Below are 22,964 nucleotides of genomic sequence, written 5' to 3' on the forward strand. Positions count from 1 at the left end.
AGTGATACATAATCACATACTGTTTTTCTCACAGGATATCTGCCTCTTTCAATGCACAGGATAGCAAAATCAATGAGTTTATCTTCACAATTCCCATGTTAGATAGTAGACTGTTATCCCTATTTGATAGTAAGGAAACTGAGGCACAGATTTTTTTTTTTTTAAGGCCAACATTTGCAAAAGTCTCTTAGTTTTATTTCCTCATACCACCCCATACTCAGACACTTATGGCCTGTTCTTTCAGAGTAAATATTTTTATAGTACTTACATGTACAAACTGCTATATCGACATTAACTAATTGATCATCACAACACCCCGTGGAAGTAAGTTGACTTCCAGCATCCCAAAGAAGTCTGTGACAAAGACACAGATAAAATGTAGTTCTGCTGTAAAGCATTCAACTGCGTTATCCACAAGAACATTCTTGCTCTACCTGCCTCAAGAGAATTTTTTCTCTGTGGACTACAAACTTTGACAAAATATAACAGACAGAAACAGAGAGTTACATATGTAGGAGTAGTCCTGTTTTATAGGAAGCCTAGTCAGGGACAAATGTTTGGCAGACTTTCTGAAAGATGTTGCTAAGTGGGTCTCCCAAATAAGAGATGTGGATTGTATTTCCAACATGCTCAATAATAAGGATTGTGAAGATTACAGAATTATTACTACCATTTAGTAAAATAAGTGAATCTAGAATGCATGATCTCCTGGTTGCCCCTACTGTTCAGAGATTCCACTCCAAGTGCTGATTGCTGAAGTGATGCAACAGGGTCAGTTTTACAGGATAGGAAATAGTGACCTTTTTTCCCCCCAACAGCCTTAACTCAGCCATATCTGAATGGATTTTCATGAGGCTAGCAGGAGACACCTCAGGACTACCCCCTTGTTAAATTTGAAAGTCCTGCTGCAGATCATGAATGTGGAACCACCTCTTTTTTTAATAAGGGAAAGTGTTAGGTTATCTAAACAGAGGTTATTGTTGTTCTCCTTATAATGAATTGGAAAAAAATCTTTTATGGTTGTGGGAAGGGGGAGAAATTCTAGCATATGCACTTTGGGTGGGTTTTGTGTGCGGCTTCTATTGGTTTTTTTAATGTTAAAGCAACCTGCAAATTAAAAAAGAAAAGCAAAATAAGTTAGCATTATGTACTAGATAAAAAGGTAACCGGGTATTTAGCATATTACTAATAGTTAACTTTATTTCCAAAAACATTGTTACTAATTTGCTGAAAAGCATTTTTTACTTTTTCTTTAATATTATGTTGAATGCTCTTATTAAATACTTTGTGGATTTTAATTTTAAATTTGCAGATCACCTTTTTAATATTCTTGGCTCTTTTTAATTTAGACCATGTTGGGGTGTAATAGTTTATCATATTTGCTGTCTCTGGGCTCTTTTTTTGTGTTTAAATATATTTTCACTTCCTCTTATAACTTGGATGAACTGACTTTTTAAAAAATGAAACAGGTTAAAGTAAGTGCTGCAGGATAAATGTAGCATACTAAGTCATGTTTCCTGAAAATAGAAATGTTGACAACCCCGTAACATTTGCAGCTTTATTACAACAATTTTTTCTACATTCTGTGTAGAGTTGCCAGTTTTGGTTGGACATGTTCCTGGAGGTTTCATCACATGACAATCTTTATTTAAAGATTAATCTTTAATTCCTGGAAACTCTAGGACAATCCTGAAGGGTTGGCAACCCTGATTCTGTGGTTGCAGTAGTTGTCCACATACATACATTTGTATTAGGTAACAAAGACGACCTGATCTACACTAGAAAAGTGTACTGGTTTAACTAAATTGATACAAAAATTGATCAAGTTAAGTTGGTGCAAGCAAGGTTAAGGTGATCAAGATAAAGTGTGTCTGCATTAGAGTTTGCAGCTGTGTAACTAAATTGATTTCAATGCATTTTTGTAGTATACAAGGGCTAAATGTGTATTGTCAGAGGGAATATTTTATATAGAAAATATTTATGTCAAGCTTATGTCCCAGAATACAGTACTTACAGCTGTAGGAAGTTTGGATTGGGGGTGGGGGGATGTTGGAGGAGAAATAGACATGTTAAAATATTAAATCATTCAGGAATAATAATTTCTAAGCCGATTCTGTGATTGCCTTCACATTTAATGAAGTTTTTAGACTGTGAAAAGAATCACAGCAAGTTAAGACACAGTAGTACAGAGTAGAAAAAGCAGGCATATAATAACCTAAGCATAACATATAGGTCTTGCATGGAAAAATTGTCTCTTCAATGCTACTGTAATATTGTAATGTGGATTATCTTGAAAAGAAGAAACAAAACCCTACGGTTTTACTTTTAAAGATATAAATAGCACATTTTCAAATGATAAACTTTTTACCTAATTGTATTTTTAATTTTTTAAAGGCAAAAATGTAATAACTGTATTTATTTAATTTGCAGAGCACCAGAGATTATACTGGGGTTGCCGTTTTGTGAAGCCATAGACATGTGGTCGCTGGGGTGTGTGATTGCAGAGCTGTTCCTTGGGTGGCCGCTGTATCCAGGAGCACTGGAATATGACCAGGTAGTAGAATAGCTTCATGAATGACTTTGTATTTTAAAAGAATGCATCATTTCTTTATTCTAGGCTAAATTCATATGGTGTGATTTTTCTCATGTGAAAGATAACCTGTACCACATTGTTTAATGGAATTAGATTACATGAAAGAGTCCACTTAAATAATTTACCTTTGATTTTATTAAAATTTTCTAAAGGAAAATACTAAATGTTCAAAGTATTGAGGTACTGTGGTAGGCATTATCAGCTTCTGTAAATTGGTGTAGCCCCATTGACCTTAATGGAGTTATGCCTATTTAAAGCAGCTGATAATTTGACCCTATTTGTATTCTGCAACATTCTAGATAAATATTGTTGATATGGAGACAAATAGGTATACATCCCTCATCAAATACTGTAAGTTTTTCTCATTTTTGTAACCCACAATCTGTTAATTGGAATTAAATACAAGTCTTCATACAGATCCTTTCTTCAAAGATACATGCTGAAATCTCTGTTTCACTGTGGGGTCTGTGTTCCTACTGCAAAACTCTAGACTTCTGGGTTATGCCCTGTTTTTGAGCGCCATCTCTGCAGTAGAGTCACAGCACATGCTATTACCTCCAGATTTCCTTCTGACTGTTAAAGGACTTATGGCTGCTGTGTTTGAATGCCTCAGCTGTACTGCAGTTTTCTGTCTCAAATCTGAGGGGTTTTTGTACCTTTCCTGGTACTTCATTTTGTAGTTTTTTGGGGGGGGCAGGGGGTATAAAATGTTTGTGTCATCGGGATTCATGGCCTCTTAGTTCCCTATTCCCTTGGACTTCAGTCAGAACTTGCCTTTCCCTCCTTAGCCACATGTCCCTATGCACACATTGCCTGAAAACCTGGCTTCACTCCATATGCCCACTAAAAAAAGTCAACATCACTGCTAAAGTAACAACTCTGACTAAGGTTCTAGCCTCTCTTGTCTGGTGGACAAAGCCACAGAAAGTTCGAGTGGAGACTCCTTTCCTCACACCTACACCCGAGGCAACTATCATTACTGATGCTTTGCTCTTAAGTTGGGGAACTCATATTGACCATTATACTGCAGCGCTCTTAGAGGGGGGACACAAGTTTACTTCTCACTTTCCCTACCACTAACCTCAGAGATAAATATCTACAAAACAACATCCAGTTATTCATTTAAGCTTCAAGGTGTTGCTACTTGTTGCTTCTTGCTACTAGTACAAGAAATAATCATTGTAATAATGCTTGTGTCATAAAATGAAATGCATGCTTGAAGACCTGCTAAACAGAGACAAACAAACAAACGCTGGATTATATAACCTTACCACACACTTCTAAGTAAAGTGAGGCACTTGCCCAAGGGTCAGATGCCTCAAGGCAGGGAAATGTTAGAAAACCATGTAATTAGTTGTTAGTTGAATATATATATATTAAAATAGATGTTAGAGAAACGAATATTCACATATAGTATGATAAAAAATAAAGGAATTTTTGCTTTTTGTATTTCTCTTTGCTGATGCAGCTGTTCAGAACTTAGCTTAAAAGGCTTCAGGGTTGTGTAAACCAGGAAACCTGGTTTGTGTCTTTTATCTGTAAAATCCTCTATCTATGCAAATATCAGAATGAAGAAAGTGTTATGAGAGAATTGTTAGCTCCAGGTACACCCACCCCTCTTCCCTCAGGAAGACAGCTAACAAATAAAAACCCAAGGCCACAAAAACAGACTAGTAAGATAAAAGCAACTGGATGGAACCAGAGGGATTGACAGCAGAGAATAGATGATAGAAATAGACAGATAAAAGGAAGTTTTAGCAGGATAAGCAAAAATATTAGTTTAGGTTAGTTGTAATTTATGCATGAGAATGTTTTAATTAGAAGTTTAGAATAGATATGTACACAATTGAGGTAACCCAGTAAAGTTATAGAACAAGGGGTAAAAGATAGGTGATTGACAAAAAAGAGTGGAGGAGACATGGGAAGAATAGTCGAACATAGAAACTAGGGATTTAAAGAGAGTCGTCCTGTCCCTGAGGATAGTAATTTGATCTCTTATCTTTCTTGCCTTATCTGTTTTTGCATGTATAAGTAATTCATAGGGGATAATAGCTTCGTCTTAAAATGTACAAAATAGAGGCTAAAAGAAATTGTTTAAGCCTAAATTGAAGTGGATCTTATTTTTCACCCAATATTTAGCTGACCAGAGGTACTATTTAGGGCATTCTAGAACTGAATAGTGAAAATCCCCTAAAGAGCTCTTCTAGATACTACTGTCATTGTTTTATATATACCCACTCCCCCAAACCATTTGTAAATATTTTTTGCAAAATAAAATCGGCCCAAAATAACTAGAAATATTACAAAGGTAACAGGGAGGATTTAAATACCAATATGGCAATCTCACTTTCACAGAATGTTGCTAGTGGAAACACATTCCAGGACTTCACTGTTACCGACATCAGATCATTACATGGTCTCAAGGATGTCTGCCAAAATTATTGCTGTTTGTTAATATAGTTTGCAAATTTAAAAAAATGAAAAAATATAATGGTCTTTTGGGATTTTTTGGCAGCTTGTCTATTTCTATAATACAGACTCCAATTAACCTGAAATTCTTAATCTTATATTTTACAGTTTTTATTCTGGAGAACTTCACCTGTGTCCCTATAGAGTTAACAGTGGGTTACAAGGCTGCTTGAGTGGGGAATGAATCAGTCAGTTGCCCTCTTTGTATGCACTGTTTTAAAGTTAATGAGAAATGTGCAGAAGTACCTGGTTGTGGTTTAAAAATCATATTTTCTCTTTTATAATTTGCCACACAGAAAATTCAGGTTCAGCTAACATTAAAGATCTGATTTAAACTCACAACAGAAAGAAAATGTAAAGAGAAGGCTGTAACGTATTCACATATTGAACATCATATGATGTTCTTAGATCCCTACAATACTCATGCACAACAATGTGAGTTAAGGTAAAAATATCAGTCTTAGCTTTGGTTACTCTGTCATGTTTTTAAGGATTTAAGTCAAATCCTTGACACTTTTAAATATTTCTGATGATCCAACATTTTAAATTTGCAGTACCTAAAAGAAACAAATGGTTGTGAAATGATATGATTATAGTATGATTGTGTGGCTTGTTAATAATATTCACTGTTTTGAAAAGAAATATATATATAAAAACACCCATCATACCTTCTACACTAATGGTAATTTATGGATAATTACAGTAAAACATCTTGGTATACAGTTAGTTATAGACCTGATACAATGTCCACTGAAGTCAACAGAGATACTCCCATTGTTCTAAATGGATGTTGGATCAGGCCCTATATAGTGAAGGATTCCAAAGTACTTGACAAACAATATCCTGAAATTTTACTCACTGCTGAAATGCAGCCTTCTTTGGAGTGAAACACATATTCACTATGACAGGTTTCAAAGTAGCAGCCGTGTTAGTCTGTATCTGCAAAAAGAACAGGAGTACTTGTGGCACCTTAGAGACTAACAAATTTATTTGAGCATAAGCTTTCGTGGGCTACAGCCCACTTCATTGGATGCATAGAATGGAACATATATACATATTCACTATGTAACAGAGCACAACAACGTATAAAGGAAATGAAAAATTTCCAAAGAATACTGTATCTAACTGAAAACACAGGGACAATTTTAGGTGGGTAGAATGTGAGTAGCCAAACGAAATTTGGCTGGACTGTAGGGTGTTAACACCTGTATCAAAAGGGGTCTAACATTTTTATATAGCACGTTTGCAAAATGGAAATCATCAGAATGTTTGGAGAAAATGGAACGAAAAATTAACTCTTCTTACCACTGTGGATATATATGGTCTTGTCATTAAACAACATGGAAATTCTTTTAATACCTGTTGAAAGAACTGTGGCATACACCTAACCCATCCCACTGTAAAATGTTACTTGTGCTGGGACCCCATGCATCAATTGGTTTCAAATACGATTTTTGAATTATTAGAAGAATAGTGCCTTGTATGTTAATTATAAGGGGGGAAATTGAGTATTCATGTCATTCTGTCCTCTTCTGAATGGAACAAACATTTTTCCTGAGCTTATCTGTAAGGCCTCAGTACAGGTCTTAATAAGGATTTGAATGAGGGGAGGGTGGTGACTTTGTGAAACTGCTCCCGGAGAGCATTCCACACATATGGAGTCATGATTATTGCATAGTTTGCAGTAGTTTTGAACCAGTAAGTAATGTAAATAAAAGACTCATTGCTGACCAAAATTATGTCCTTGTTTAACTATACCAGTTTAGATGCTTGGATAATTAGGGTTTTCTCCTGCTAATAGATGGAGAGACTAATACAAAACTTTTTAAAGTGCTGTTTCTCTCCTATATAAGAGTTGTTTGCCCACTCTCAGTCCTCTTTGCGTTTTTTAGTGTGGGAAATGACGAAGTGCAAGTTTCTATCTTTGTAGATCATGATTTGAAAACAAGAAGTTAAGTTCCTTCTACTTTTTCCTCCCCCAGATTCGTTACATTTCACAGACTCAAGGTTTGCCAGGAGAGCAGTTGTTGAACATGGGAACGAAAACTGCAAGATTTTTCTGTAGAGAAACAGATGTACCATATTCTGGTTGGAGGTTAAAGGTAAGAAGTATAAAATAATTGAAAAAAATAGTATAATGCATACACATACACAGGCCAAATTAAGGTTTCTTATTTACAACATGGAGATCTTCACAAATTTGCAAAACTAAGATAGAATTATGTCTTTTATCTAAGTAATCATAGGCCAGCTCTACAAACTACTCTACTCTACAAACCTATATTGGTATAACTGCATTGCTCAGGGGTGTGAAAAATCCACACCCTTAGGCGATGTAGTTATACTGACCTAATCCCTCTCATAGGCAGGGTTATGTCAACGGGAGATCTTCTCCCGTCAACATAGCTACTGTCTCTTGGCGTAGCTAATCCTCCTCCCCAATGGGAGAAGCTCTCCCTTCAGTGTAGTAGCGTCTTTACTAAAGCACTGTAGCAGTTCAGCTGCACTGTAGCGCTGTATGTGAGACAACCCCCCAGACATACGTGGTTTAATTTCTTTGCTGTATAAAGAATTAAGTAGCTCCTGTGTTATCTCTGGGGAGAGACCCACAAAGGTTTAGGCAGTATTGAGTAAAGAGCCAAGTACAGATAACAAATGGAGTTAAATCTTGATGAATGGTCATGAAATTCTGAAGCAATAGAAGCAAAATAAAATATCATTCCATAGTAAGTTGTTTGGTATATTTTGCTTAGTATGTTTAAAATGCAAAGTGAGGATTGCTAACTGGGTGTACCGTTGGTGCCACTGTCCACAAATGAATGCCTTTTGGGCCCAGATTATGTTAGAGCTTTCTAAGTGCTTCAGTGTGGTTATTCCTGGTCTCCAACTTTGATATTTCTGTTGGATCTCACTTTAACTTCCATCTGATCTCTTTCAGTATGAATGGATGTGAATGTGGGCTTTTATTGGCTAGAGAATGTAGCTTTTTATGTTGGATACAAGACAAGTCACCTTTCTGTCTCTGGAAATTAAGATTGTTAAATCTCCCATACCAGACTAAACACTCTACTCCAGGAGTCGGCAACCTTTCAGAAGTGGTGTGCCGAGTCTTCATTTATTCACTCTAATTTAAGGTTTCACGTGCCAGTAATACATTTTGACATTTTTAGAAGGTCTGTTTCTATAAGTCTATAATATATAACTAAACTATTGTTGTATGTAAAGTAAATAAGGCTATTAAAGTGTTTAAGAAGCTTCATTTAAAATTAAATTAAAATGCAGAGCCCCCCGGACCGGTGGCCAGGACCCAGGCAGTGTGAGTGCCGCTGAAATTCAGCTCGCGTGCCGCAGGTTGCTTACCCCTGCTCTACTCTTTGGAGGGAGAGAAAAGGGAAATTTTGTTGATGTATGGAGATCACAGCTGAACTATTTTCCAGATAGTAAGAAAAGCATTGCTGAATCTAGTCTAGATAGTATGCTGAGGAAGCGTCTCTTTAATTTACTTTTAAATAGCAGTGGTGTTTTCTTTTGGGATCGTGCAAGAGTCCCTACTGCAGTAGGAGGGTGGGACTCGGGTGGGGCTTTTTTTTTTTATTTACTTATTTTGGTATATTATTTTGGGGAAATTATAACAGAAAGTTAGTTTCATTATGATACTGTCATGGTATAGACTTCAGAGTAGCAGCCGTGTTAGTCTGTATTCCGCAAAAATAACAGGAGTACTTGTGGCACCTTAGAGACTAACAAATTTATTAGAGCATAAGCTTTCGTGGGCTATGCATCCGAAGAAGTGGGTTGTAGCCCACGAAAGCTTATGCTCTAATAAATTTGTTAGTCTCTAAGGTGCCACAAGTACTCCTGTTATTTTTGATGGTATAGACTTGTCCTTTAAGCAAATTTGTTTATGATGTTTTAATATTTCAGATACTTTCTCTGTCACGGTAGCTGTGAACAAATAAAATGTACTTGAAAACAAAACAAAAACCTGTAAGAAGAGAGAAATTGAAAGGGGCATGATTCTATTTAAAGTGATACTGTCACCTAGTTTAGTTCCAAAAGTTAGTAATAAGTGTATGTGTAAAATAAACCAACAACAAACAAACAAAAATCTTTTATGTACGAAATCAAATACCAATAAAAAAGTTTTCATGAAGCAGGTTTTTTTAGGTGTTAGCTATTTCCTGTATTGTTTTCAAACCAGATACTATAATACAGCATTGTGATTATTCAGAAGAGCCAGGAAGTGAAATTAGCTATTTTTGTTGTCTAAACTGACTGAAATACAAAAAGTCAGCAAAAAGCATAACAGTAAAATAAATGTCAAATTAAAGTCTCTTAGTTGTCTAAACTGTGATTACTAACAATAACTATTTTATACTAACAATGTCCTTTTAGTTGACAGTGTGTTTGTTTTTTCCCCTTTTAAGACACTGGAAGAGCATGAGACAGAGACAGGGATGAAGTCTAAAGAGGCCAGAAAGTATATTTTCAACAGTTTGGATGATATAGTGCATGTGAGTATTCAAGTATTTTTCCTTTGCAAACAATACAGCTGAGAGATGCACAATGATTTATTTAAAAACTTTTATCAGTTATCTTTTGTGAATTAGAATACATTCTGGAAATATTTTCCATTCATCCATACCTGCCTAGTCTGCTCCTGTGGAAACTATCCATCTATGCCTGTCTATTTAGTTCCTTGATGCATAGATCTTGTCTTCCTTTGTTGTTGTGTGATTGTTGTGCAATTACATTTGTCCTGGTGAAAAAGATCTTAAATAATGCGCAGTATATTCCATATTCTACTGTAACATCTACCAATCTAGGTAAAATGATTCTTAAATCTAGGTTTTTGTCTATAGTAAAAGTATCATTTGTCTTCATCCTTTCTCTAGAGACACTGACAGCTTCCCAACCCCTTTTGTTTTTAACTAAACTGCATCCTTATACTTCCACTGCTTTATATGCCTTAATCACTAATAAAAGGAAATCTCCTCCCCCTCTTTCTTCTTTGACATCCTGAGAAGATACTCAATTCCATTTCAGGACTGGTGTTACTATACACATTCGGAGTTGTCTTCTTCATGTACTAGCTCTGTTCTCAACCTTAAAAAAAAGGAGTAATATTTAGCATTTATTTAGTATTTTCTACCTTCAAGGCAAAAATAAGTAAGAGGATCTGGTGGTTTTTGTTATTTTGAATCTTTTATTCCTCTATTTTCAGAGGTTGGCAAAATCTTCTACTTAGTTCTGAGAGCTGGAGACAGATTAGACCACCTCTGTAGACTTCCAGTGGCATGGAAGCAGACAGAGAATCTCATCTGTCCCATATGTCAGGCACATGTGTTCCCTAATCTGAGTGAGCATCACTGATTAAAAATGTATCAGTTGAAAGAAAACACTTCAGGGTTGATGATTTGAGGCAGGTGGGGCACCAGTACTAATGATAATTGGGTTTCTTTTTCAAGGATTCTAATCTCCACCTCCTAAACAGACTTAAATTCCAAATCCCAAATTTGGAATGGCAGGTGGTATAAGGCTTTCAATAGATGTTAGGTGCACAGATACTGTCAGAAGAGCAGTTATTTATACAGTAAAATCTTGAAGGGTGTTTGTTGGGTCAGATTCATTAGTCCCAAGACAAACATGTTTGGACAAGCTAATAAATTCCAAATATTTCACTTGGCACTACTTTTAAAAAGCAATACATTTTAGTCTTTTGAAGTGGAAAAATTTAATGAAAGGAACCAAAGGAAGTATTATCAATATGCATGTTTGTTTTATCTGACTTTTTTTAAATTATTCCATGCCAGGTGAACATGGTGATGGATTTGGAAGGAAGTGACCTATTGGCAGAGAAGGCAGATAGAAGAGAATTTGTCAGTCTGTTGAAGAAAATGTTGCTGATTGATGCTGATTTAAGAATTACTCCAGTTGAGACACTGAACCATCCCTTTGTTACCATGAAGCATCTCCTAGATTTTCCACATAGCAACCAGTATGTTATATACATTAATAATAAAGCAGTGTTGTGTTAGACCTACAGTAGTGCTTTACAGTCAAATTGGTGTGTGTGTGTGTGTGTGTGTGTGTGTGTGTATATATTTTTTTTTTCTGTTGCTTAAAATTTATAGACTGCTGTAAGTATATATTGTGTTGAGATGCCTAGAATACAAAATTCCCCCTGCTGAGGAGCCAATAGTCTTAGGGCCTGATCCTGAAAAGAACTGAGTACCCTCCATTCTCATAGAATTGGTGTTCAGAACTTAACAGAATCAGGCCCTAATTCCCAAGCCCAATTAAAGTATTTTTACAATGCTAGAAATAGATACTTGAACAATGGTTTCCTAAATAAAATAGATACACAGAAGTCTAAGAAAGGAGAGAACTTTTCATACGTCTAATCCAGCGGTTCTCAAACTGTGGGTTGGGACCCCAAAGTGGGTTGCGGGTCACCAGTGCTGTCGTTAAACTTGTTGGGGCCCGGGGCTGAAGCCAAAGCCCAAACCCCACCGTCCAGGGCTGAAGCCCTCAAGCTTTGGGACCCTCCTCAGGGCAGGAAGGCTCAGGCTTTGGTCCCCCTTCCTGGGGTCTTAGAGTAATTTTTGTTGCAATGAAGTTTGAGAAACCCTGGTCTAACTATCATCTTCTTTTGGTACGTACCCCAGTTATTAGCAGATACTCCGCAATACTGTTAGACACTAGAAGCAGAAAATAGTTACAGTTTATCTTTCTTGATATTAAACCATAGATTTGATAGGTTTACCATTAATCGTAGGAATTTTGGGCTTTTAGAGAAGAGAAGCTCATAAGTATAATTCTAGCTGTATCTTGCCTTACATAATCGTAAAATCATAGGGTTAGAAGGGATCGCAAGGGTCATCTAGTCTAACCCCCCTTCCAAATTGCAAGATTATGTTAATCTTGAAGTTGTGTTTTCAGAACCATTTCTCCTTCCTCCAATGGAATTACTTTATACTTTTTAAAATGGAATTTTTTAATCAAAACAACTTACCTCTTCTCTCCTTTTAATAGAGTGAAATCTTGTTTCCATATCATGGATGTCTGCAAATACAGATCTAACTCATATGACATAAGTAATTGCAATAAAACACCACTTATGAGACCAGTTGCCTCAGGCAGTGCTGCTAATCTGACTGCAAACTTCACCAAAATTGGCACAGTGAGGAGTCAGGTAAGACCTTTTGGCTATTAACTCTATTAATTTAGTTTCTCATTTTGATTTCAAAATATGATCCAGGAATCATTGTATTTGACAGTAGCTGAAAAATCTTATGTACATTTTGTTCCCCCTTCCTAGTGTTGTTCACTTTGTTCAGTTTGAAAACGTTAGTTTTCTAAGCCTGATTTTAAAAAACGTAGAGATTTTGACTTGTCATCCTGAAAGTAGTTTGCTTTATTACACTGCCCTCCAGTGGTCAAATGGTATTTCTTCATCTGAAATGTTTTGAAACTTCAATTTCAGTGGAATTATTATTAATTATTTGCTCTGTGAGAGAGAGAGTGAGATAGATGATAATAAAATATACATTAATGTAATGTGGTCATCCATGCTAAATTTATTGTTTCAGGCATTAACTGCATCTGCCCATTCAGTTTTACATCATGGAATACCACTGCAGGCAGGAACTGCTCAGTTTGGTTGCAATGATGCTTTTCAACAGGCACTGATTATATGCCCCCCACCTATCCAAGGTAGGATTAACTGAAATTGTTTCATTTTCTGAATTTTGAAAAGCAGCAGCTGTTACTGGAGTAGTTAATTGTCTGTATTTTACTATAAACTTTGTCTGAGAAATTTACAAATCTGCTATAAAAAACTCCCCAGACTGAAACTGGAAATATTTTTGATTAAGTAAATCTATCTCGATAATAATGAAGTCCTACCATTGCATTTTTAGGTGAATTAGCCTCATTTTAATCCACAGCCCTCTGAATGAAGTTGAATGTTAAAACAGGAATTTATTAGCCCCTCCAAAATGTTTTGATAGCTTTCTGCCACTGCCCTGTTGTACTTTTGAAGTGTAATATGTAGTATAGATCAAGCTGAGATATTTTAACTCATGATGTGAGTAAGACTAGCAGAGCATGGTCTCTGTTCAGACTAGATTTGACTGAGACGGTCTCATTGCACACATATCTTATCTGAGAGATACATGCTAAATTTTCTGACCCTTTACATTTATGCCTTCACGTTTGGGGGGATAGCAGATGTTAAACCATAAAATATAGTGTAGTTCATAATGTTCATTTTTGTGAAGGTAAATGTTGTTACATATACTCAGCTTTGGTTATGTGACTCTAAGCATACATGATTTAGAGTTCTCTCAAAGCTTTCAGAAGTTACAGAAACCACTATTAAGGCAGCCCAAAGGAAGGTCTGTATACCATATCCTAACATCCAATTGTCAGTTTTTTCTCCTTACAGCAGTTTAGGAGCTCATTCACTCATTTTACCTGTGGGATTCCAGGGCAGATGTTGTCTTCTTAAAACTAGAGATCCTAGCACCAGGCCAAAAGGTATTGCTATGAACTGGAACTGCTATGCTTCTAGCACAAATCTGAAATACTTTCTTGTTTTTAGATATGTCTGCATAGATGTAAATAATAATGTGATACTGTGCTCTATAATGTCAGAGAACAAGATTTGATTTCTGTCCCCAATCTAGCATGAACAGTGTACTGGCATCCTTTGGTGGGGTAGAGTGTTGTTTATGTCAAACAGCAACCCCTTTACCAGTTGAAAAGAATGACAGTGTCTAGGTCCAAAGCAGTCTTATGCAGTCCTCATCTTAAATGAGGATGATCACAGCTTGGGATCTTAAGGCTGTGCATGTGTGAAATAGGTTTAAAGTTTGGGCAAAATAGGGAGAAACCTCTTGGGATTTCAGTTAGGAATGTTACAGATCCATGGAGACAGCATGTATAAGTACCCTGAGTAATTACCACTCTGCTGGATCCTACAATTACTGTGTGTCCTTATGATGAACTAGGACAGTTGCATCTGACCATTGCAGCCTGAACATACTGTTTCAAAAAGGTCAGTTGGCCACAACCATGCAGGGCTGCCCAGAGGATTCAGGGGGCCTGGGGCAAAGCAATTTCGGGGACCCCTTCCATAAAAAAAATGTTGCAATACTATAGAATACTATATTCTCGTGGGGGCCCCTGCGGGGCCTGGGGCAAATTGCCCCACATGCCCCCCCGTCTGGGCAGCCCTGCAACCATGCTTTGTGGCAGGTTCTCTGCCCTGTTGTGCTCCCATTATGCTACTCGGGCAGCACAGACACAGCAGAAGCCCACCCCCAAGTCTCTTGCAAGGAGTTCCCACTGTGGGGGAATCTCCAATGTGCATAGAGCTCTTATGCCTCCCCCATGGCCCTTGGTGCATAGGATGTGTCGGGTGGAGAAGAGGAGTATCTTGAGCATGCTACTCTCTGGCTCATGGTCTCTTGCGGATTGTAGCTAGCTTGCACAATTTGAACAATCTCTAGCTCTAACCTGAGCTGGATAATAGGATCAGGGAGCTAAAACTGGTGGTTGGTTCTCCTCTTTTAGGCTATAATTTGGTAACTGTAGAGGAGAAGGGGGCCATCCTTTGCTAGGTGCTTCCCTAGACTCTGGGAGAGCCAGTTGAGCACCTATCCTGCTGTATTAGGGGCTCCCACAGCTTGGTAGGGAACCCATCTAGCTCTTCCTTGTAGCAATATGGCTGATTCAAACATTTCAGATAAAAAATTATAATTCACAGAAAATATTTTTAATTCATAATTAAATACAAATCTTAACAGAGTTGCCCTCAGGGCAACTTGGAATCTTGAGAGTCAAACGTTGGACACCATTGTACTTAGTAGCCGCCCAAACGAGTATGAGACCAAAATATTCAGTGCAGAATGCTTTACTTTTTGGGTAAATAGTCTGAAAAATACAAAAATGGTAGGAACGGTCACTCTAAGCCTGATCTGAGCCAGTGACTTAGATGTAAGGATCTGTGTCCAGTTCCCCCTCAGAATGAATTTTTCTTTTACTATGAGAACCTTAAATTCAGGTCTAGAGCACGTAACTGATTCCTTGATTTCTTCTGTATTAGCTTTATGATGGTTCTAAATTTCAGCTTCAGGTAGGAATTTTACCAAAATTCTGATATTCAGCTTTAGCCAAATATTCCAACAATGTTTTAAAAGCCGAATTATGACTGTAGCCCACAGGAGTCTGAGATTCCAAGTCCCAAAGGATTCATGTATCTGCATGATATTTTGGCATGTTCAATCCCAGTCTCTTATGGGCTGCTGGAAAAAACAGGTCTTTCAGGCCAGAAAATCCTGCAGCCCATGCAGGGGCTGGCGAAGGAGACTGACTATCCCAGAAGATTCCTTAGGCTCTCCAGGAATCTATCTTTGGGAGCATGGAGTAGCAATGGAATTGGGGTAGTGGACCTTGAGGAAACTTCATGCTCTCAGAGGCTTATCTCTGTAAGTGTGAGCAATGGATAGGGGTTTTAGAAAAGTGTGGTAGGATGGTTCCTGGAAGGAAAGCAATAGGAGGAATGTTGGGGGGGAGGGGGGAGGGCAAGAGAGAGACAGAAGAAGAGGACAAAAATAACAAAAAGGAATGGGGAGGGGAAATCAAACAGGACATAAAAAGGAAAATGGATTTTTATAGAGAAAAAATAGAAGTGGGAGATGAAGAGAGACAATCAGTTTAAAGTTTAGTAATTTATTCTTATCTTTACCTAAAACACCATTTACAGTTATCACATGAACACTAAAATTAAGCATTTGATATGCACCTAAAGGCAGCACCATCAATAACATTTATTCCACCTTACCTTTGGAGATGTTGGTTAAATTGCACTGTTCTTCAGGAAGGCGATAACAAGTTGGCAGAACCTTTCCTTATAATAATTTTGTAACATCCGTTTGAGATTGATTTTTTTGAATTCCTTAAAAGAAATCTTCAGATAATGCCTAATACCCAGTTATTGGAAATGTTTGGTAGCCTATGAGGTGCCAATGTTAGCATACAAGTACTTCCTCTGAGGCAGACTAGAAAATAACTTGAATACCACAGGGATGTGTACCTTTGTACATGTATATAAGAACACAGATTAGGCTTTATTCCCTAAACAAGCACATACACATCATGTAAACAGAGGTTTTATTGTTTGAAGGACTTGTATCAGACAGTATCTGGAATCTGACAGTAGATATTTATGTGAAGAGACTCTAGTTTTTGCTGTTTGTATTTTTTAAAATCAACCCATCCGCTATAAACTGTTTTGACAAGAACTGTCTTTCTTATCTCAAGTCACTGTGAACTATGGAGAAAAGAAGGTGGCTTAGGTGACACTTGGGTGTTGGATTTCAGTTTGGTTGTATTCTTTCATCTTTGTCTTTTCTCTGAAGAGGTTACCCATTGCTGCATGCACCTATATTGATAGGGCACGTGTTCTTGTTGGAAAATGGCCAGGCTTTGAAAGGGAAAATAAAATCATTATGAGAGCTGCAGGTGTTAAGGTGTTCTTTGTAAATTATCCTAAGTCCCGCTTAATTCTTTCTCACCGACTGGAAGTCATTGAGACCCTGATAGACATAGGCAGAGGAAAAGCCTTTCTGCTTAAATTCAGAGCCCAAGAAAACTTGCCCTTTTTTAAGATAAAGATAGAGCCAGCAGGTGTTACCAACAATGTTATTCATGGCTGTTGCCTCCATCCTGGGTTGCAGAAATTTCTGAAAGCTTTGAGTACACCAGTCCAAAATGTTATAGACTATTTGAGCCAAACATATAACTTTATGCACAGATTATTTCCTTCTGAGTATACTAATTATAGGTAAGTAATTTATTATCTGCTAATGGTACATGTTTTTTTTTAAAAATGCATGTTACTATTTTAGTAATACCTAATACATTGGATATTGAAAAGGAGACAATACAGGAAAAATAGTTGTCTTTGGATTCCATTGCCTGCTCTCAGTTGTGTGCTGAACTGCTGAATTAGAGTCCTGATTTAAGCATAGCTTGAATGGGCGGGAGCAAACATATTGGTTTCAAGACCCACATGACAAGCTGAGTTTCTGGTGGGGAGGTGATGGGAGAGAAATGTTAACAATATTTGGTGCTGTTCATCATTCCCTGTTTGACTGCTGTGTAGAATATCCTAAGTGCTGAGTCTTGCTGCTCTTGGCAGTTAAGGGGCTGCTGCTCTATTTGGCTGGGTGGAAGAAATTACTCAACAAAGTTTTTTAAATTCCAAGCCTTTCATCAAACAGTTAGAACTTAGTATAGCAATGTGGCATGCTCAAAGATTTTCGGTGGATTGAACTAAAAGATTAAAAAAATAAACTCTTAATGAATAAATGAATTTATAATCTTAGGCAGTCGTTTCCTGTCATCCATATGTGTATGGCTTAGTAAATGACTGTAGTGTGAGTCATGTAAAAGGCAAGACCAGAAGTCAAAATTAGTATATTCTCATTGACAGTAGAATCTGCAGTGAAAGAAAACTGTTCTATTAGAAAATGCTGTTGAAAAAAATAAAAAACTACTACCCCCCTCCCTATTTATATTGTTAGGCCATCTGAAAATTATTGACTGGCGTAAACATTGCACTATTTTTTATCTGTGAGTATCTGAGTCAGGTAAAGCCCAGTAGGGATGACAAGCCATTAAGACATTCATAGAACATTAGAGAGGGTGTCTTTCCTGGACTGCTCTTGCTGTAATATTTCAGGTGTGCATCAGCTCACAGTGCCAGGACACACACAAGAGAAGCAGGTTGTGGGTTGACTGTCATGGGCTCCCCTGGAAAGATTTTATGGACTGTAGGGAGAATCAAATATTCCCCACAGAAGATCCTAAAACCAGACAGAAGCATGGGCGGTCTGTATAAGAGGCTTGAGGAGGCTAACACTCCCCAAAATAAAAAAGGCTGGCCATGCAGGGCGCAAATACTGGATGTGGCTCACCTTCACTTTTTTCCTGCCTTAAGGGAAAGCGATGAGGGGAGTGGGAAGTGGAGCGAGCGGTGGGCAGGATCTCGGGGGAAGAGGCAGCGTGAGGGCAGGGCCTTGGGGGAAGGAGTGGGGTGGGGTGGGGCCTCAGGGTAGAGGCGTAGGGCAGGGGGCGGGGCCACAGTCTGCATGTCGGTGGCCCCCCACTTGTAGGGTGCTTCCAGCAATCCTGGAGTAGCCTTCCCAAACGAAACACATATGCCACCTATGGACAGAAGGGGTCACATGTATGTGGTTTCCTTACAGGCATAACTAGAGGAATTGATAAGGACACCTTGTGGAAAGAAAAGATGTCAGCGGGTAGGAAGTGATTGAGTTCCATGGGACTCCTTAGGTACAGGGAAGTTAGCCATTGATCTCCCCCTCTCCTCCCCCCCCCCCCCCCCGATGTTGTTTTTGCTTGGCTGCCCTGCAACCGAGGAAATTTGTAATAGACAGTAAAACTCTCAGCATTGTAGAAAGCTTTTGGCATGAGTCATTCTGCTGAGGATAAAATATAATTGGTTCTTTCTATAGTATGTGTTCTCATAGTGATTACACAAATTACAGTAACACACACTTGAACAGATAGGTACTGAAACAAAATCTCCTCTAAGATAAATCACATTGATTAATCCAGTTTGAAAAGTCTAAATCAGTGGTATGACTAAATTATAAGCATAGCAAGAAAAATGAGTAGTCTGATTAAAAATCTCCTCATCAGTTTTTTCATTTTGCTCAAGTTATATCATAATAATATTTTGTTTAAAGCTTGTATAATTCATTTGTTTTTCCTTTTCCCATTAGGAATTCCTACAAACCACAGTAAGCCTACTGGTTACTCATTAAGGGTAGATAATACAGTTCCATTGGTGACACAGGCCCCTACCTTACAGCCACTACAGATACAAGCAGGAGTCCTGTCTCAGGTTGGTTCATTTAGAATTGTGTATTTTAAAAATGGCTATTACAAATTTTATATTACTAGGCACTTAAGAAAACTTATATTTGTAAAGATTACATTTGATATGTCCTTAAAGTATCCCATTTCAATCACTGTTTTGTATTTATGCTGAGTTTTAAGAAGCTAATATAAATACTGGTCATTTGCCACTTAATGAAATCTGCTTTACTTCACAACAGCCATGGTCTAATCGAACTCAGCAAATATTGATTCCTGCTTGGCAACAAATAACACCTGTGGCTCCTTCTACTGCAACTCTAGCCTCTGATCCAGTGGCTGGTCCACAAAGATTTGGAGACTGGGGGTAGGTCCAAAAAATTGTGTACACCTTTTTTTAGGACTTTTGCATAACAAAGAATATGGATTTGAGTTGAAGAGTTTACAGCTAATAACTCCCCTCTTCTCTCCTTAGGAAAGTGATTCCTCATGGCAGCCATTACAATTCAGTGATGCCACAGCCTCTCTTAAATCAAATAACTTTGTCTGCCACTCAGCCAATTAGTGTGGGCATTGCACATGTTGTCTGGCCACAGCCTGCAGCTACCAAGAGAAATAAACTGTGCCAGAACAGGTTGGTAAAATGGTATTATTTTTATTTGGTGTAGATTTTGATATCATTGCTTCACAACCTTTGTACAGTGGATAAGGGGGATATGAATAATGCATGCTCACTAAGGTCATTGACTGTACTCAAACTGTCCTGTTGCCCCTTTTGAAAATAAATACCTAGCTAGCTGCCATATCAATTTCTCTGAAGTATTTTGGTAAATAGGATGGGAGACATGAAATGGAAATAAACTTTTTTTACCTTTGATCTACTCTCTGCCTGTGATACTAGCAGCTTTGTCTACATATGTGCTTAAATAGCCTTTGGCAAGGGTTTAAAAATATATTGAGATAGTCCTAATTAGATGCTCCTAAATCTGTGTGCATGAGGACTCATCAGGTTCAAAGAATTAAAAATAAATAGAAGTTATATAATAGTGGTCATAATATGGCTAGACTAGTATTAAGAATAGTCTTTCTTTTGCTGGCAGCGAGAAACTGTTTAGCTGCTCACTGCAGAAAATGTGCCCCATCACTACAGAAGTGGTTTGTATAGGTATGGGATGTTTTAGTAACGGAGAAACTAAGGCTATGAAGAACAATTATGGTAGTGGTTGTACTACTAGACTCCTTTTCTAGTGTTTGCTAAGACAAGGTGTCATCCAAAGCCCATTGATGTCAGTGAGAAGCTTTCCAATGAATCAGGACTGAAATATCTGTAGTGTACAAGCTAGCATTTCTTCATTCCTTCTTTCCTTTATAAGAGAATGGTTCTTTCAGCATATTGTATTCCATTTCACTGGTAAACCCGGACCTTATGTTGCAGCATCCAGAACAATCCTATTTGGCTATTTGCAATACTTACCTGGAAAATTTGCCATCATTGTTATGGAATTCCACATACGCAATATATTTACCTGAATCTTCACTGCTTTACATTTTATTGTTTATTTTTATTCATGGATGTATAACGATGATGTTTTAGTCTACTTGCCTTTTTTAAGTTGTGGGGAGAAGAATAGAATTAAGTTTTTAAGTATGTTACAAAGATTCTACTAACTGTCTAATAAGGTGTCTTCTTCACAGGAGTAATGTGCTACAAAATACCAATATCCAAAATTCAGCATTTATATCTCCAAAGATAATTAATGTGAAGGCTGTCAAGAGAGTAAGTTGTATAGAAGCACAGGACAATCATAACTCAGAAGGACAGGAGAGGAACTGTTGCAAAACATCTGTCAGGCAGGACCCTGATTCATCTGTTTCAAACAAACAGCGCCAGGCTATCATCATTGCAGATTCTCCAAGTCCAGCAGTCAGTGTGATCACCATCAGTAGTGATACAGATGAAGACGATACAGGACAAAGACATTCACTAAGAGAGTAAGCTTATAAATAAGTCTAGTTTTATTAAACTGTTATCTATACTAAGAAATGTGTGCAGCGATTACAGCAATATTCTCTAGTTCAGCTACTATGTGTAGTCAGTATTTGATTTTAGACACAATGGCAGTTAATATGCTTCCGACTTTTTGGTAGAAAAGGCAACTCCATGGCAGTATCCTGTTTGGGAACTGAAGGCTACTTGTAAAATTCTGCTTTGCATGGCTATGCAAGCAGTGCATTCATAACAGGGACTGACTGTTTAGAATTCTTTTTATAATAGTAGATGAGTTGTTAAAGTTTGAAAATTGACTACTCTTAGGTATAGCATGTTTGATTTTATTTCTTAATATTGGCTTGCACTGTTCATACGTACCCTCCTCTGTAGCATTACATGTATCTGTGTATGAAATTGGATGTTGCGTATAGGCAATAGAAATTCCATCCTAAAATGATTTTTCTCTAATAAGTTATGAAATAAATTATTCCATATTAAATTACTGTGAATCAAAGAAAAGATATCATTTTTGTTTGAATGCACTTACATTCCTTACGGCTGTGAATTAGGGGCTTTTCCTTAAACATAAGTTTGAGGAAGTCTAATGTCATCTGATTGTTCAGGCTGTGATTCTGAAACTGGTAAACAGGCAAGTAGAAGATAAAAATTTAGGGCCATATCTTCAAAATATGATTGTAGTATGTGTACAGTTTTTTATGTAAAATTAATTCTTCATATAATTTTTGCACATTGCTTGTGCACACAAACCATAGATTCAACATATAAAATACTCACTTCCATGTGTAAATTGATTGCAAATAAGGTTTGTATGTATACCAGCATTTATGTTCAGTAGCGGTAGTTAGGCTTGGCAGTGTTTGGGGTTTGGGGTTTTTTTTTGCAAGTTTTGACAATATAGATTTTTATCATCCCCCCAGTTTTTAACTATTTTTCTTTTTACACTTGCGGGGAGTTAAGGGGGGGCAGGGTTGGGGTTAGTGCAGCACTGATAGTGGGACTGCAAGGAGCTCTCTGCATGGCCAAGGGGCCAAAGACACCCAGGTGCATGGAAGCTGCAGTCTTGGCCTGGCAGAGTAGAGACTGCTGCAAGTTGGACAATGAGCCTCTGGCTTTGGGGGAGGCCACCCTGTTACTGACCATTCCTGCCCGGGGATGGCCCCTGCACTCCTGGCTGGTGAGCGAGTGGGGCTGTGACAGTGGAGCTCCAGATTCCCTGCACAGTCGCAGGGCTGGCAACACCAGATTCATGCAGGCACAAGGTCAGGGGAAGTCTGTGGCCCTGGTGGGTCAAAGCAGAGACCTCCAGCAAGGGCCGCGAGGAGAAGGACGAGCCCATTACTGAATGGTTCCTATCCACGGACAGAGATATGCAGCAGCAGGGTGGCCTCCCCCAGGGCTGGGGGCTTGTCCTCCTGCTCGCAACCCTGGCTGGGGGAGAGGGTCTTTGCTCTGACCCATCAGGTCAACAGCCTTCCTTACGCATTCCGCCTGCCAGGATCTGATGTTGCCAGACCCATGGCTGTCCAAGAAGCCCTCTGCAATTCTGCTGTCATGGGCCCACTCGCTCACTCTTGCGACAGCAGGGTTGCAGATGGCTCTGTGCGCTGCCGCAGGGCCAGTGACATCCAATCCTTACCAAAGGATATTTTTTGTTGTTGATTTCAGTGTCAGCTGAAATCGATGTTTAGCAACATCTATCCATTTAAATCAAATCCTGCCAAGCCTAGTGATAGTGTACAGCAAATTGAATATGTAGGCACTCGCGTGTGTATGCGTGTGTGTTTATATACACACACATTTGGTTGATGTTTTTCAAGGCAGTTCAGGGTGCCACACAGCTCAAATTAATTCTAATAGAAGATATGTGACTAAATACCCTGGACTGCTTTAAAAATCTTTTTCATGCTTGCATCCACACTTTCCCCACTTATGCCACATTTCATTTTCATTGCATGTTGTGGGGATTGTGAAAAGAATCAG

At 38.1% G+C, this 22,964-nt stretch overlaps 1 protein-coding gene across 1 annotated transcript in view; it reads left to right on the forward strand.

The window, feature by feature from the left end:
- HIPK3 (homeodomain interacting protein kinase 3) overlaps window positions 1-22,964 on the forward strand; it is a 144,524-nt gene that overhangs the window by 104,622 nt on the left and 16,938 nt on the right. The window contains exons 3-12 of the mRNA XM_065402374.1: window positions 2,431-2,554; window positions 7,045-7,164; window positions 9,490-9,576; window positions 10,876-11,060; window positions 12,098-12,257; window positions 12,655-12,778; window positions 18,880-19,001; window positions 19,216-19,340; window positions 19,449-19,607; window positions 20,669-20,965. Coding sequence (XP_065258446.1) covers window positions 2,431-2,554; window positions 7,045-7,164; window positions 9,490-9,576; window positions 10,876-11,060; window positions 12,098-12,257; window positions 12,655-12,778; window positions 18,880-19,001; window positions 19,216-19,340; window positions 19,449-19,607; window positions 20,669-20,965 — 1,503 coding nt within the window. The remainder of the gene's footprint in view (window positions 1-2,430; window positions 2,555-7,044; window positions 7,165-9,489; window positions 9,577-10,875; window positions 11,061-12,097; window positions 12,258-12,654; window positions 12,779-18,879; window positions 19,002-19,215; window positions 19,341-19,448; window positions 19,608-20,668; window positions 20,966-22,964) is intronic.

Source organism: Emys orbicularis, chromosome 4 (genome assembly GCF_028017835.1).
Source record: "Emys orbicularis isolate rEmyOrb1 chromosome 4, rEmyOrb1.hap1, whole genome shotgun sequence".
Taxonomy (NCBI): Eukaryota; Metazoa; Chordata; order Testudines; family Emydidae; genus Emys; species Emys orbicularis.